Below are 11,459 nucleotides of genomic sequence, written 5' to 3' on the forward strand. Positions count from 1 at the left end.
CCGTATACATCATCATGCATGATGGACGCGTCTCCCTGTCATGGATGCTATGCCACGTTTGCCCTTAGTTTGTTGATGTAATCTGGAGACAGGTGTTTTCTCCATCTCTTTAGCTATCATACTCTAATTCCACTGATTTCAAAACTCGATCCTCCAGAAAGTGGAGAGCAACGTTTATGCAGCTCCACTACACTACACATTTTTTTTTAAAGCCGTGTTCGACAGGATTACCAACATAGACTGACCAGCTCAAATAGACAGAAGCAATCTATATGGCAGACCAATCCGAACTTCTGGCTCGTCATGTCCAGCCCACTCATTATCTCAGCCAATCATGGCTAGTGGGAAGGTTGCTGACTTTTTCTGTGGCTTAAACAACTAGGCTCATAATTTAACAATTGTATTTGTATTTACAGATGGCATACAAGTTTGTAATTAGGGCACATAAAAGTTCACATGTTCCATTTTTTTAATTTTTGCTTTAATGCTAAAATGGCTCTCCTGTGAAGTCGTGACTTGCGACAAACACCTAGTTTCCTGAAACGGGTCACAAATGTCCATGAATTATAATCCACATAATATTTCACATTTCCTGTTGCTGCAGGATCATTTTCCTGCTGTAGCAAACTGGTGAAAATGAAGATCCTGCATCTGTAGTTATTTTACCTCCCAGCTGTCAATCTGTAGAGATGAACGTTCCCATGATCTATTGAGAACTGTAGTGAAATAAGCAATGTAAAAACACATACTTTCCTCTTTTCTCCTAAAACTTCTTTCTCTTCTCTTTTCCCTCTTCTTCTTTCCCTCCTTCCCTGTTTGCGTCAGGTTCTTCTGGGCTACCCTGACTACTCCTCCTCCTCTATGTTCCAGATGCCTAGTAGAAGTGCACTAAGGGAGCCCTCATCCCCCCTGGCCCACCTGGACACACACACAACCGGATTCGGCTACCCTCCAGAGGAGTCCTCCTCTCCCCCCAATCACTCCTCTGCTTCCCTCATCAAGGCCATCAGGGAGGAGCTGCTGCGCCTCTCCCAGAAACAGCAAGCCGTGCCCAGCTACCACAGCTGATCACAGATGGCCTCCTCTGGTCCTCACTGAACCTTCACCTCTAATACTACATCCACCAGTCATACCACTGCCCCTGCCTGCCTGCTCCAACCTAGCAATGCTTCCCATGGAAGTTCCGTTGTACAGGAGGAGAAAGACAAGACCGTACTGTCTTGGGGCGGCAGGTAGCCTAGCGGCTAGAGCATTGGGCCAGTAACCGAAAGGTTGCTGGTTCGAATACCCGAGCCAACAAGGTGAAAAATCTGCCGATGTGCCCTTGAGCAAGGCACTTAACCCTAATTTGCTCCAGGGGCGCCGTACTAAAATGGCTGACCCTGGAAAACAACACATTTCACTGCACCTATCTGCTGGGCTGGGTAGAATGAGGAGGTTGTTTCATATGCCAGCTGGTAGCGTAAGCATGGCTAGAATCATTATATGAATGAACTGTTCTCTAGGCTCTGGATCTTAGCCTCTGGCTTTCTTAACCCAGACTGTCCTATGTCGTACAGTATACTGGACCAAGTGACCCTAGTGGTTAGAGCAAGAAGGTGAATGGTCCCCTGCTCTCCAGCGTTGGCCAAGGTATCTCTGCCCAAGCCTGGCTATAACCGCTGATCCTAGCCCAGTTTTTTTATTTGAGGTGTTGTTGCTTTCTTCCTTTTTAAACAGCATTCTAGACTCTCTGTGTGACGATAATAAGCAAAGTGGTTTGATTCTCTCTCTCTCATCCTGCCTTGACATCCTAACAACATTTTACACAACAGTGGGATTTCTCTGCCAGTAGGGCATCTGTCATTTAGGCTCAAAACATTGATACCATGTTACCTTTAACAATGAGGCATCTTACCATTACCATTAGGTATTTATTTGGTTTTTGAAGAGCTTCTTACTTCTCCTCCATCTTCCTTTGGTGCTTCTTTCTACGCTTTGTGTTTTCCGTCATGATATTGATATGCGCAAATCTGTCAAAACACGCCCCAGGTGCAGGATTACATTGTTTTCCGCCACGAGCCACACAATGCCTTGTGTTGTGACAGCGTGAGGGAGTGCAACTGTCTCAATCTACTGTACAGCTAAAATCAGAGTTCAGAGCAGACAACACTAGACACAGACAGACAGAGACCTGCAATAAACATACTGCAGCAACTCCCATGCATAGCTTTACCAATGCAGTAGTGGAACCAGAGATAGTTAATGATAGAGCACTGCTAGGTTTAGTTTGTAACTCGCCCCACTCTACGTGAGCCTTGTTTAGATTTTGTGTTGCTTCAGCACAATGTCCACATGTTTGTCCTAATATATCCAGGTTACTGATGATGCTACCGTATTAATATTAAGACTCTTTAAATACCAATGTATGGTAAACTACACTGAACAAAAATATAAACGCAACATGCAACAATTTCAAAGATTTTAATGAATTACAGTTCATATAAGGAAATCAGTCAATTTAAATAAATGCATTAGGCCCTAATCTATGGAATTCACATGACTGGGAATACAGATATGCATCTGTTGGTCAAAGATACCTTAATAAAAAGGTTGGGGTGGGGATCAGATAACCAGTCAGTATCTGGTGTGACCACCTTTTGCCACCACATCTCCTTCACATAGAGTTGATGAGTCTGTTGATTGTGGCCTGTGGAATGTTGTCCCACTCCTCTTCAATGGCTATGTGAAGTTGCTGGATATTGGCTGTAACTTGAAGAAACTGTCGGACACGCCAATCCAGAGCATCCCAAACATGCTCAATGGATGACATGTCTGGTGAGTATGCAGGCCATGGAAGAACTGGGACATTTTCAGCTTCCATGAATTGTGTACAGATCCTTACGACATGGGGCCGTGCGTTATCATGCTGAAACGAGGTGATGACGGTGGATAAATGGCATGACAATGGGCCTCAGGATCTCTGTGCATTCAAATTGCCATCGATAAAATGCAATTGTGTTCGTTGTCCGTAGCTTATGCCTGCCCATACCATAACCCCACCGCCACCATGGGGCACTCTTAACAATGTTGACATCAGCAAACAACTAACACACGATGCCATACACGCTGTCTGCTGTCTGCCTGGTACAGTTGAAAGCGGGATTCAGACGTAAAGAGCACACTTCTCCAGCGTGCCAGTGGTCATCAAAGGTGAGCATTTGCTCACTGAAGTCGTTAACGGCACCGACCTGCAGTCAGGTCAAGACCCTGGTGAGGATGACAAGCAGGCTGATGAGCTTCCCTGAGATGTTTGACAGTTTGTGCGGAAATTCTTCGGTTTTGCAACCGAAAGTTTCATCAGCTGTCCGGGTGGCTGGTCACAGATGATCCCGCTGGTGAAGAAGCCGGATGTGGAGGTCCTGGGCTGGCGTGGTTACGGTCTGCGGTTGTGAGGCTGGTTGGACGTACTGCCAAATTCTCTAAAACGACAGTGGGGCAACTTATGGTAGAGAAATTAACATTCTCTGGCAACAGCTCTGGTGGACATTCCTGCAGGCAGCATGCCAATTGCACCCTCCCTCAAAACTTGAGACATCTGTGGCATTGTGTTGTGTGACAAAACTGCACATTTTAGAGTGGCCTTTTATTGTCCACAGCACAAGGCGCTGTTTAATCAGCTTCTTGATATGGATTATGGATCCATATCAATGGATATATCAATAGATGGATTATCTTGGCAAAGGAGAAATGCTCACGAACAGGGATGTAAACTAATTTGTGCACAACATTTTGGAGAAATTTGCTTTTTGTGCATAAGGAAATATTTAATTTCAGCTCATGAAACATGGGACCAACACTTTACATGTTGCGTTTATATTTTCGTTCAGTATAGACAGTAGGACCACAGTATTATAGTTTTTCTATATATATTATACTAAGGTCATTTATTGAGCGCACAGGACCAAATATGTATAATCATTCATTTATGAATTCATTTGTAGCATTTTATCATGTTTTCTGACCGCCAGGCCTAAATCAAAATGATTGACAGGACTGTACTAGGGAATTGGGGTGTATTCTCTATTTGATGAAGTGGATAGATTCGACCACGCATTCTTATCTATTCAATGCACTGTATGCAGATTACTGGGTGCACCTTGGCTTTTCACAGTGAATATCCTTCAGGCCACACCAACTAAAATGTAGTTGAAAGATTCATAGGTCATTCAATGAAAGATTCATAAGGTCAGGTCAATGAAGCATTGTATTGCTCAAGGAAATGCTGTCTTTTCCCTGCTGAAAAACAGGGCCAGTGGTCACACACTGTCAGTCTAGGGGTATTCTTATTTCATTTCCTCCTTTTTCAATGCAGTATTGAAATGTTTTAACGCTGTTCTTTTCCCACCGCATTTTCAGAGTTTGAAAGGAATCTGAAACTCATGTACTGTATTGTAATTGTTCAACGTTTACTGTTCACAGTTAACCTGTCAGCGTAAGATGTTTTGTGTATTTGATGTCATTTTTATTCTTGAATGACCTGCCTCATGTTTTTTGTTCCTCCTCGATGTGTCTTTCTTCAATATTTTTTTTATTTAATTTTGTTCGATAACATTTTCGACAGAAACTCCCCACACGTTGCTATGCTGTGGGGATTGAAGTTATATTTTATTTAAATGAAATAAAAGAGAAAGTATTGATTTTGGTTGCAGGGTTGAAAGAAAACAGACATTTATTCACTGACTTGGGCAAAGTAATAATATACCAGTGTTGAACATTGTCCCAAATATGTCCCAAAGGTTACCGCCATAACACAAAAACAAACAGAGAAAATATGGAACCAAACTGCACCAGCTACTGTAATGTACAGCAGACACACACTAAATACTGTCCCACTGAGCACATACTGGTTGAATCAACATTGTTTCCACGTCATTTCAATGAAATTAGGTTGAACCAACATGGAATAGATGTTGAATGAACGTTTCCAACATGTGCCTTATGGATCCTCCCTCCCTTTGATGGTCTCCCACTAATGTCTACCATCCTGTCTCACACTACCTGCCTATCTGTCTGTCTGTCAGATGGAGTCTTAACCAGGCTCTGTTCACTCCAACAAGCACTGACTGTATGGGATCATAGTACAGTACTGTATGGCATTTTGTAACTACTGTAGTTTGAAGGTTGTTAAAGGGATTTTCTCTCAACAATGGTTCTATTGGTCTTAGCAGGTGATGCTACAGTATGTCGTCGTTAAATAAGCCCAGTGCTTATTTAACACTGTTTCTGGATGTAGTCGAAGATATACACCCATGCAGTTGGATTGTAAACTGAGTTACATGAAGTGATTTCACCTCTGGTTGGTGTAATTGGCTTCGATCACAACACTGTACTATACTGTACTGTCCTGTACTCTATGCCTCCACCTGCTGGTATTGTAACCCCACTGCACATCAGATGTCGTTCGTGTGTTTTTTTCCCCCTTTATGTTTGGCTGTTGTGTCTTGTTGTATTGTGAAGGTCATACTTTATGTTGGCTGGCCCAACTATGTTTTACGTGTTTATTTGTTGAGTTGCATGTGTCATTCATGTAAGGCTGTGTGTGGTTTGTTTTCCATTTGTGTTGCCCACGCTGTTCCCGAAAAAAACGATAGCTTTTAAAAACCGATGAAACCTAAGTGCATGTGTCCTAAGTTATTTCATACTGTATTCTAACGCCATGCGTCTTACATGCAACAATGATTAGGAAGCAAAACATATTGCATTCTCACATATCTGCTTATTGTTGTCATTTTTTGTCCCCTGAAAGTAGTTTTGTAAAATTATCATTATTTATTTTGCAGAGCACACCGTTTCTCTGTGTATGAAGTTTATTTATTATTACAGTTTTCTTAGCGGTGCTGTTTCCTCCTAGGGGAGGTCCATCAAATTGTATTTTTCATAGGCTACTGCAATAGTCTGAAGATGAGAAGTACCAGATTCAACCACAGGGTGGTGCCATCTCATAACAAAAGACCATGTGGTGAGCTTTGTTCAGTTCTGATCAAAGAGAATGCTCCTCTGTTGCAGGTGAAGTCATCGCTCTTGCGAGACAGGTGAGTGTGTGTGGCATCATTTACCACCGACACTTGAGAATGTACACAATGTTCTCATCCAGCAGTTTTTGAAGTTTCACTGTTGAAAAGCGATATCCCCCTGTTTAAATACAGCAAAGTACACACACTGCAAACTTCAAAGAGTAGGGCATTCAAGGAGTTGGTCTGATGGGAATTAGTGATGTCATCGGCCTCCACCCTTACTTGCAGGAACAATAGAGGATGAGTAGACCATTAAATATTTTAGACCATGGCAACAATGAGGAAGTGATGAGAATGGGTTATGTATGAATGGTTGAAAGAGCATAAGGAACTGTAAACTTCAGGCATCATAATGTCATTTTCAACCATAGTGATAAACAATGTAGGTGGAAAACTGCTGAGTTGAATTATAAACAAAATGGTGGTTGTGTTGCAATTAATAGAATTGTCATAAGAGACTTGTGGAATAAGCAACGGTGTCAATTGATGACTGTTTAAAATGTAAGATTGTATGCATTGTTACCAATGGAAATACATTCCACTCACTGCTAAGTCAACTCAGGCCTACCATAATGCACTGTTGGTTTACTGTAGGGCAATTCCACATGCTTCATAAACAACAGGTGTAGAATAACTGACATTTTTACTTAATCTATTAATTCAGTTGTGAGTTAATGTAATTAGCTGAGACTAATTTTCACTTTAAAATCTATTCCAAACAAAAACCATTGATTTCAAAGTATACCAAACCATACACTAAGTCTACTGTGAATAATTTACACAGCATGACCTTGGGACTATAATGTTCTATCTGCGCAAATCATAGTTCTGAGATATTGAGCATCCAGGTTTTCACATCCCAGATTTCAGAACTGCTCTCTAGTGAATTGTTCTTTCATAAATCATTAAGGTCCTGATCTTGAAGGTACCTAAAGAGTATCAAAATCCTGAGACATTTGTTAATCAGTTTTTTAGGGGTGTGTAATCGCAGATAGAACCTATCTGACACTTCTGAATTAGACATCAAATCAAATGTATTTATAAAGCCCTTCGTACATCAGCTAATATCTCGAAGTGCTGTACAGAAACCCAGCCTAAAACTCCAAACAGCAAGCAATGCAGGTGTAGAAGCACGGTGGCTAGGAAAAACTCCCTAGAAAGGCCAAAACCTAGGAAGAAACCTAGAGAGGAACCAGGCTATGAGGGGTGGCCAGTCCTCTTCTGGCTGTGCCGGGTGGAGATTATAACAGAACATGGCCAAGATGTTCAAATGTTCATAAATGACCAGCATGGTCAAATAATAATAATCACAGTAGTTATCGAGGGTGTAGCAAGTCAGCACCTCAGGAGTAAATGTCAGTTGGCTTTTCATAGCCGATCATTAAGAGTATCTCTACCGCTCCTGCGGTCTCTAGAGAGTTGAAAACAGCAGGTCTGGGACAGGTAGCGCGTCCGGTGGACAGGTCAGGGTTCCATAGCCGCAGGCAGAACAGTTGAAACTGGAACAGCAGCAGGGCCAGGTGGACTGGGGACAGTAAGGAGTCATCATGCCCGGTAGCCATGACGCATGGTCCTAGGGCTCAGGTCCTCCGAGAGAAAGAAAGAGAGAAGGAGAGAATTAGGGAGAGCATACTTAAATTCACACAGGACACCGGATAAGACAGGAGAAGTACTCCAGATATAACAAACTGACCCTAGCCCCCCGACACATAAACTACTGCAGCATAAATACTGGAGGCTGAGACAGGAGGGGTCAGGAGACACTGTGGCCCCATCCGATGATACCCCCGGACAGGGCCAAACAGGAAGGGTATAACCCCACCCACTTTGCCAAAGCACAGCCCCCGCACCACTAGAGGGATATCTTCAACCACCAACTTACAATCCTGAGACAAGGCCGAGTATAGCCCACAAAGATCTCCGCCACGGCACAAACCAAGGGGGGGGGGGGCGCCAACCCAGACAGGAAGATCACGTGTTCAGTTTTGAAGAAAACTGTAGCTATTTGAATACATCAATCATAAATAACCCTATTTTACCAAGAAAGAGTCAAAACAGATCATCAAATACGTTAAGAAATGTTTTATAATTATAAGACGAATGACTGTCATCACTGAACAACGATGTGACAGCAACGAATCACTGGGCACAGACGTCTATTCCACGTTGGCTCAATGTAATTTCATTTAAATAATACGGAAACAACGTTGATTCAAGCAGTGTGTGCCCAGTGGGATGTGTTCTGATTGGTCAGTCTGTATTTGTTCAGGCTTGTGATTGGATTGCAGTTCAAATGGGTTTAGGCAGATAGAACTTGCTAGTTTTTCTTTTTTCCCCGCTGCAAATATACTTTTAAAAAATCTAACTTCAGAGACATATGAACAACCATCAATTATATGTGACTAACTAATGCGGGGGAAAACGATTAAATATCTGCTCCTAGTTAAGATTCAAAGATGTCAGCAGAAAGAATGGGGTGTCAGCTATGACATGACACTTTGACTTTGAAAAAATCTGTTTTGGTTATTGAACTACAGTAAGTGAAGTGGATTTACACCTTGTAACAGAATTATGGTAAGAGCCAGGAAAGGTTGCATTAGCTGAAGAGAGAGGTAGAGAGTGAAAGCAGAAAGGTTTGTCCAAGACTGTTTTGACACTTGCTTTGACCACCAGACAGAAAGAGAAAGAAAACAGTTATGAGCTGAACATAACAGTATACCATTGGAAGGAAGGACTGTAGTAGGTGACTTAACTGTGGTTCGTGACTACTAGGATTTCCAATTGTACCCAATTAAATTGCAGGAATTCCATTACTGATTTTTTTTGTGGTAATTCAGTTGCTGATTTTTTTTTATCACTTAATAATTCATACAAATAAAAAAGCAGAAGGCAAATAATTTCTCCAGAACTAAATATAAGTGTTGATATTAGTTGGCAGGGGTCTTGACTTCAACTGTAAGTGTTGATATTAGTTGGCAGGGGTCTTTACTTCAACTGTAAGTGTTGATATTAGTTGGCAGGGGTCTTTACTTCAACTGTAAGTGTTGATATTAGTTGGCAGGGGTCTTTACTTCAACAGTATTATGTTTTAAAGTATTTTTAATACCTTTTAAGACTTTTTCTGGTAGATGTTTTCTAAAGACCCCTTTTCCATCTGTTTGACCAGAAATCAAAGCCTTTACTTATGCCTCCTTTTTAAGATGGAAAATGGTTGAAAAATGTATCTACAGTAGGCCTTTATTTACCAAAAATATAGACTCTTCGCTTTGATTGGACACCCTGGAGGCTCCACATCTTCATCCCCCTCCTACTCTTCAACAGTGTCCTCACCCTCAGCCTCTCCAAGTCTCTTGTAGAACTTAGCGATGCGCCTCATCTCCTTGAGGTAGCAGGCCAGAAGCCATTTCTGCTGCTCAGACAGGAGCTGGTTGTAGTAGTACTGGATCCCAGCTGTCTGTCTGCATTACAGTTGAATGGCGGGGAACCCGGTTACCGAGATTTACCGCCCAAAACCACTCACCTTTCCTGGTAAATAACTGCAAGAAACAGGTAAATTATAATAAATGATTTATATGAACACCATCACGTGAAATGGAACTGTTAAATGATATGTGATGCCTAAATCTGGCTTCTCTAGGGCATTCTCTCTGCTCTCTGCATGATCAGTCATCACTGCTCAGGGTGGGGACAGACAGACCATCTCAGTATGGAGCGCAGTTCACAATGCATGTAGACATATCATCTCATGATGGTAAGTTATTTTCTTGTGACAGGTAGGCCTACATTTGATGCAGCATAGCCTATGATACAGTAATATAAGGACCGAATGCACGTCTAAATGTACCACATCTCCATCTCTCTTTCGGGCAAAACACCAGTCTCAACATCAACAGTGAAGAGGCGACTCTGGGATGCTGGCCTTCTAGGCAGAGTTGCAAAGAAAAAGCCATATCTCAGACTGGCCAATATAAATAAAAGATTAAGATGGGCAAAAGAACAGAGACACTGGACAGAGGAACACTGCCTAGAAGGCCAGGATCCTGGAGTCACCTGTTCACTGTTGACGTTGAGACTGGTGTTTTGCCCGAAAGAGAGATGGAGATGGAGAGGTGTTTTGCGGGTACTATTTAATGAAGCTGCCAGTTGAGGACTTGTGAGGCGTCTCTTTCTCAAACTAGACACTCTAATGTACTTGTCCTCTTGCTCAGTTGTGCACCGGGGCCTCCCACTCCTCTTTCTATTCTGGTTAGTGCCAGTTTGCGCTGTTCTGTGAAGGGAGTAGTACACAGCATTGTATGAGATCTTCAGTTTCTTGGCAATTTCTCACATGGAATAGCCTTCATTTCTCAGACCAAGAATAGACTGACGAGTTTCAGAAGAAAGTTCTTTGTTTCTGGCCATTTTGAGCCTGTAATCGAACCCACAAATGCTGATGCTCCAGATACTCAACTAGTCTAAAGAAGGCCAGTTTTATTGCTTCTTTAATCAGTACAACAGTATTCAGCTGTGCTAACATAATTCCAAAAGGGTTTTCTAATGATCAATTAGCCTTTTAAAATGATAAACTTGGATTAGCTAACAACATGCCATTGGAACACAGGAGTGATGGTTGCTGATAATGGGCCTCTGTACACCTACAGTATGTAGATATTCCATTAGAAATCTGCTGTTTCCAGCTACAATAGTCATTTACAACATTAACAATGTCTTCACTGTATTTCTGAACAATTTTATGTTATTTTAATAGACAAAAAATTTGCTTTTCTTTCAAAAACAAGGACATTTCTAAGTGACCCCAAACTTTTGAATGGTAGTGTATATACAGTACCAGTCAAAAGTTTGAACACAGCTACTCCTTCAAGGGATTATCTTTATTTTTACTATTTTCTACATTGTAGAATAATAGTGAAGACATCAAAACTATGAAATAACACATATGGAACCATGTAGAAGTAATGCCATCACTAACGTAGAGAGGCTCCTGCCTACATAGACAATCATTGGCCACTCTAACAAATGGATCACTAGTCACTTTATAATTGCCACTTTAATAATGATGTTTACATATCTTGCAGTTCTCATCCCATATGTATATACTGTATTTTATACCATCTATTGCACCTTGCCTATGCCGCTCGGTCATTGCTCATCCATATATTTCTATGTACTTATTCTTATTCCATCCCTTTATACTTAGATTTGTGTGTATTAGGTTGTTGATATAGCTGCACTGCCGGATCTAGAAGTACAAGCACTTCGCTGCACTCGGAATAACATCTGCTAGCCATGTGTATGTGACTAATAAAATGTGATTTGATTTGATTAGTAACCAAAAAAGTCTTAAACAAATCTAAATATATTTTATATTTGAGATTCTTCAAATAGCCACCGTTTGCCTTGACG

General features: G+C 41.6%; 1 protein-coding gene across 1 annotated transcript in view; it reads left to right on the plus strand.

Moving 5' to 3' along the window:
* Window positions 1-2,853, plus strand: part of LOC120053281 (UPF0606 protein KIAA1549-like) — a 40,926-nt gene extending 38,073 nt beyond the window's left edge. The window contains exon 19 of the mRNA XM_039000417.1: window positions 826-2,853. Within this exon, the coding sequence (XP_038856345.1) occupies window positions 826-1,068 (243 nt within the window). The 3' untranslated portion in view covers window positions 1,069-2,853. The remainder of the gene's footprint in view (window positions 1-825) is intronic.
* Window positions 2,854-11,459: the final 8,606 nt, after the last annotated feature.

This window comes from Salvelinus namaycush, chromosome 9 (genome assembly GCF_016432855.1).
Source record: "Salvelinus namaycush isolate Seneca chromosome 9, SaNama_1.0, whole genome shotgun sequence".
NCBI lineage: Eukaryota > Metazoa > Chordata > Actinopteri > Salmoniformes > Salmonidae > Salvelinus > Salvelinus namaycush.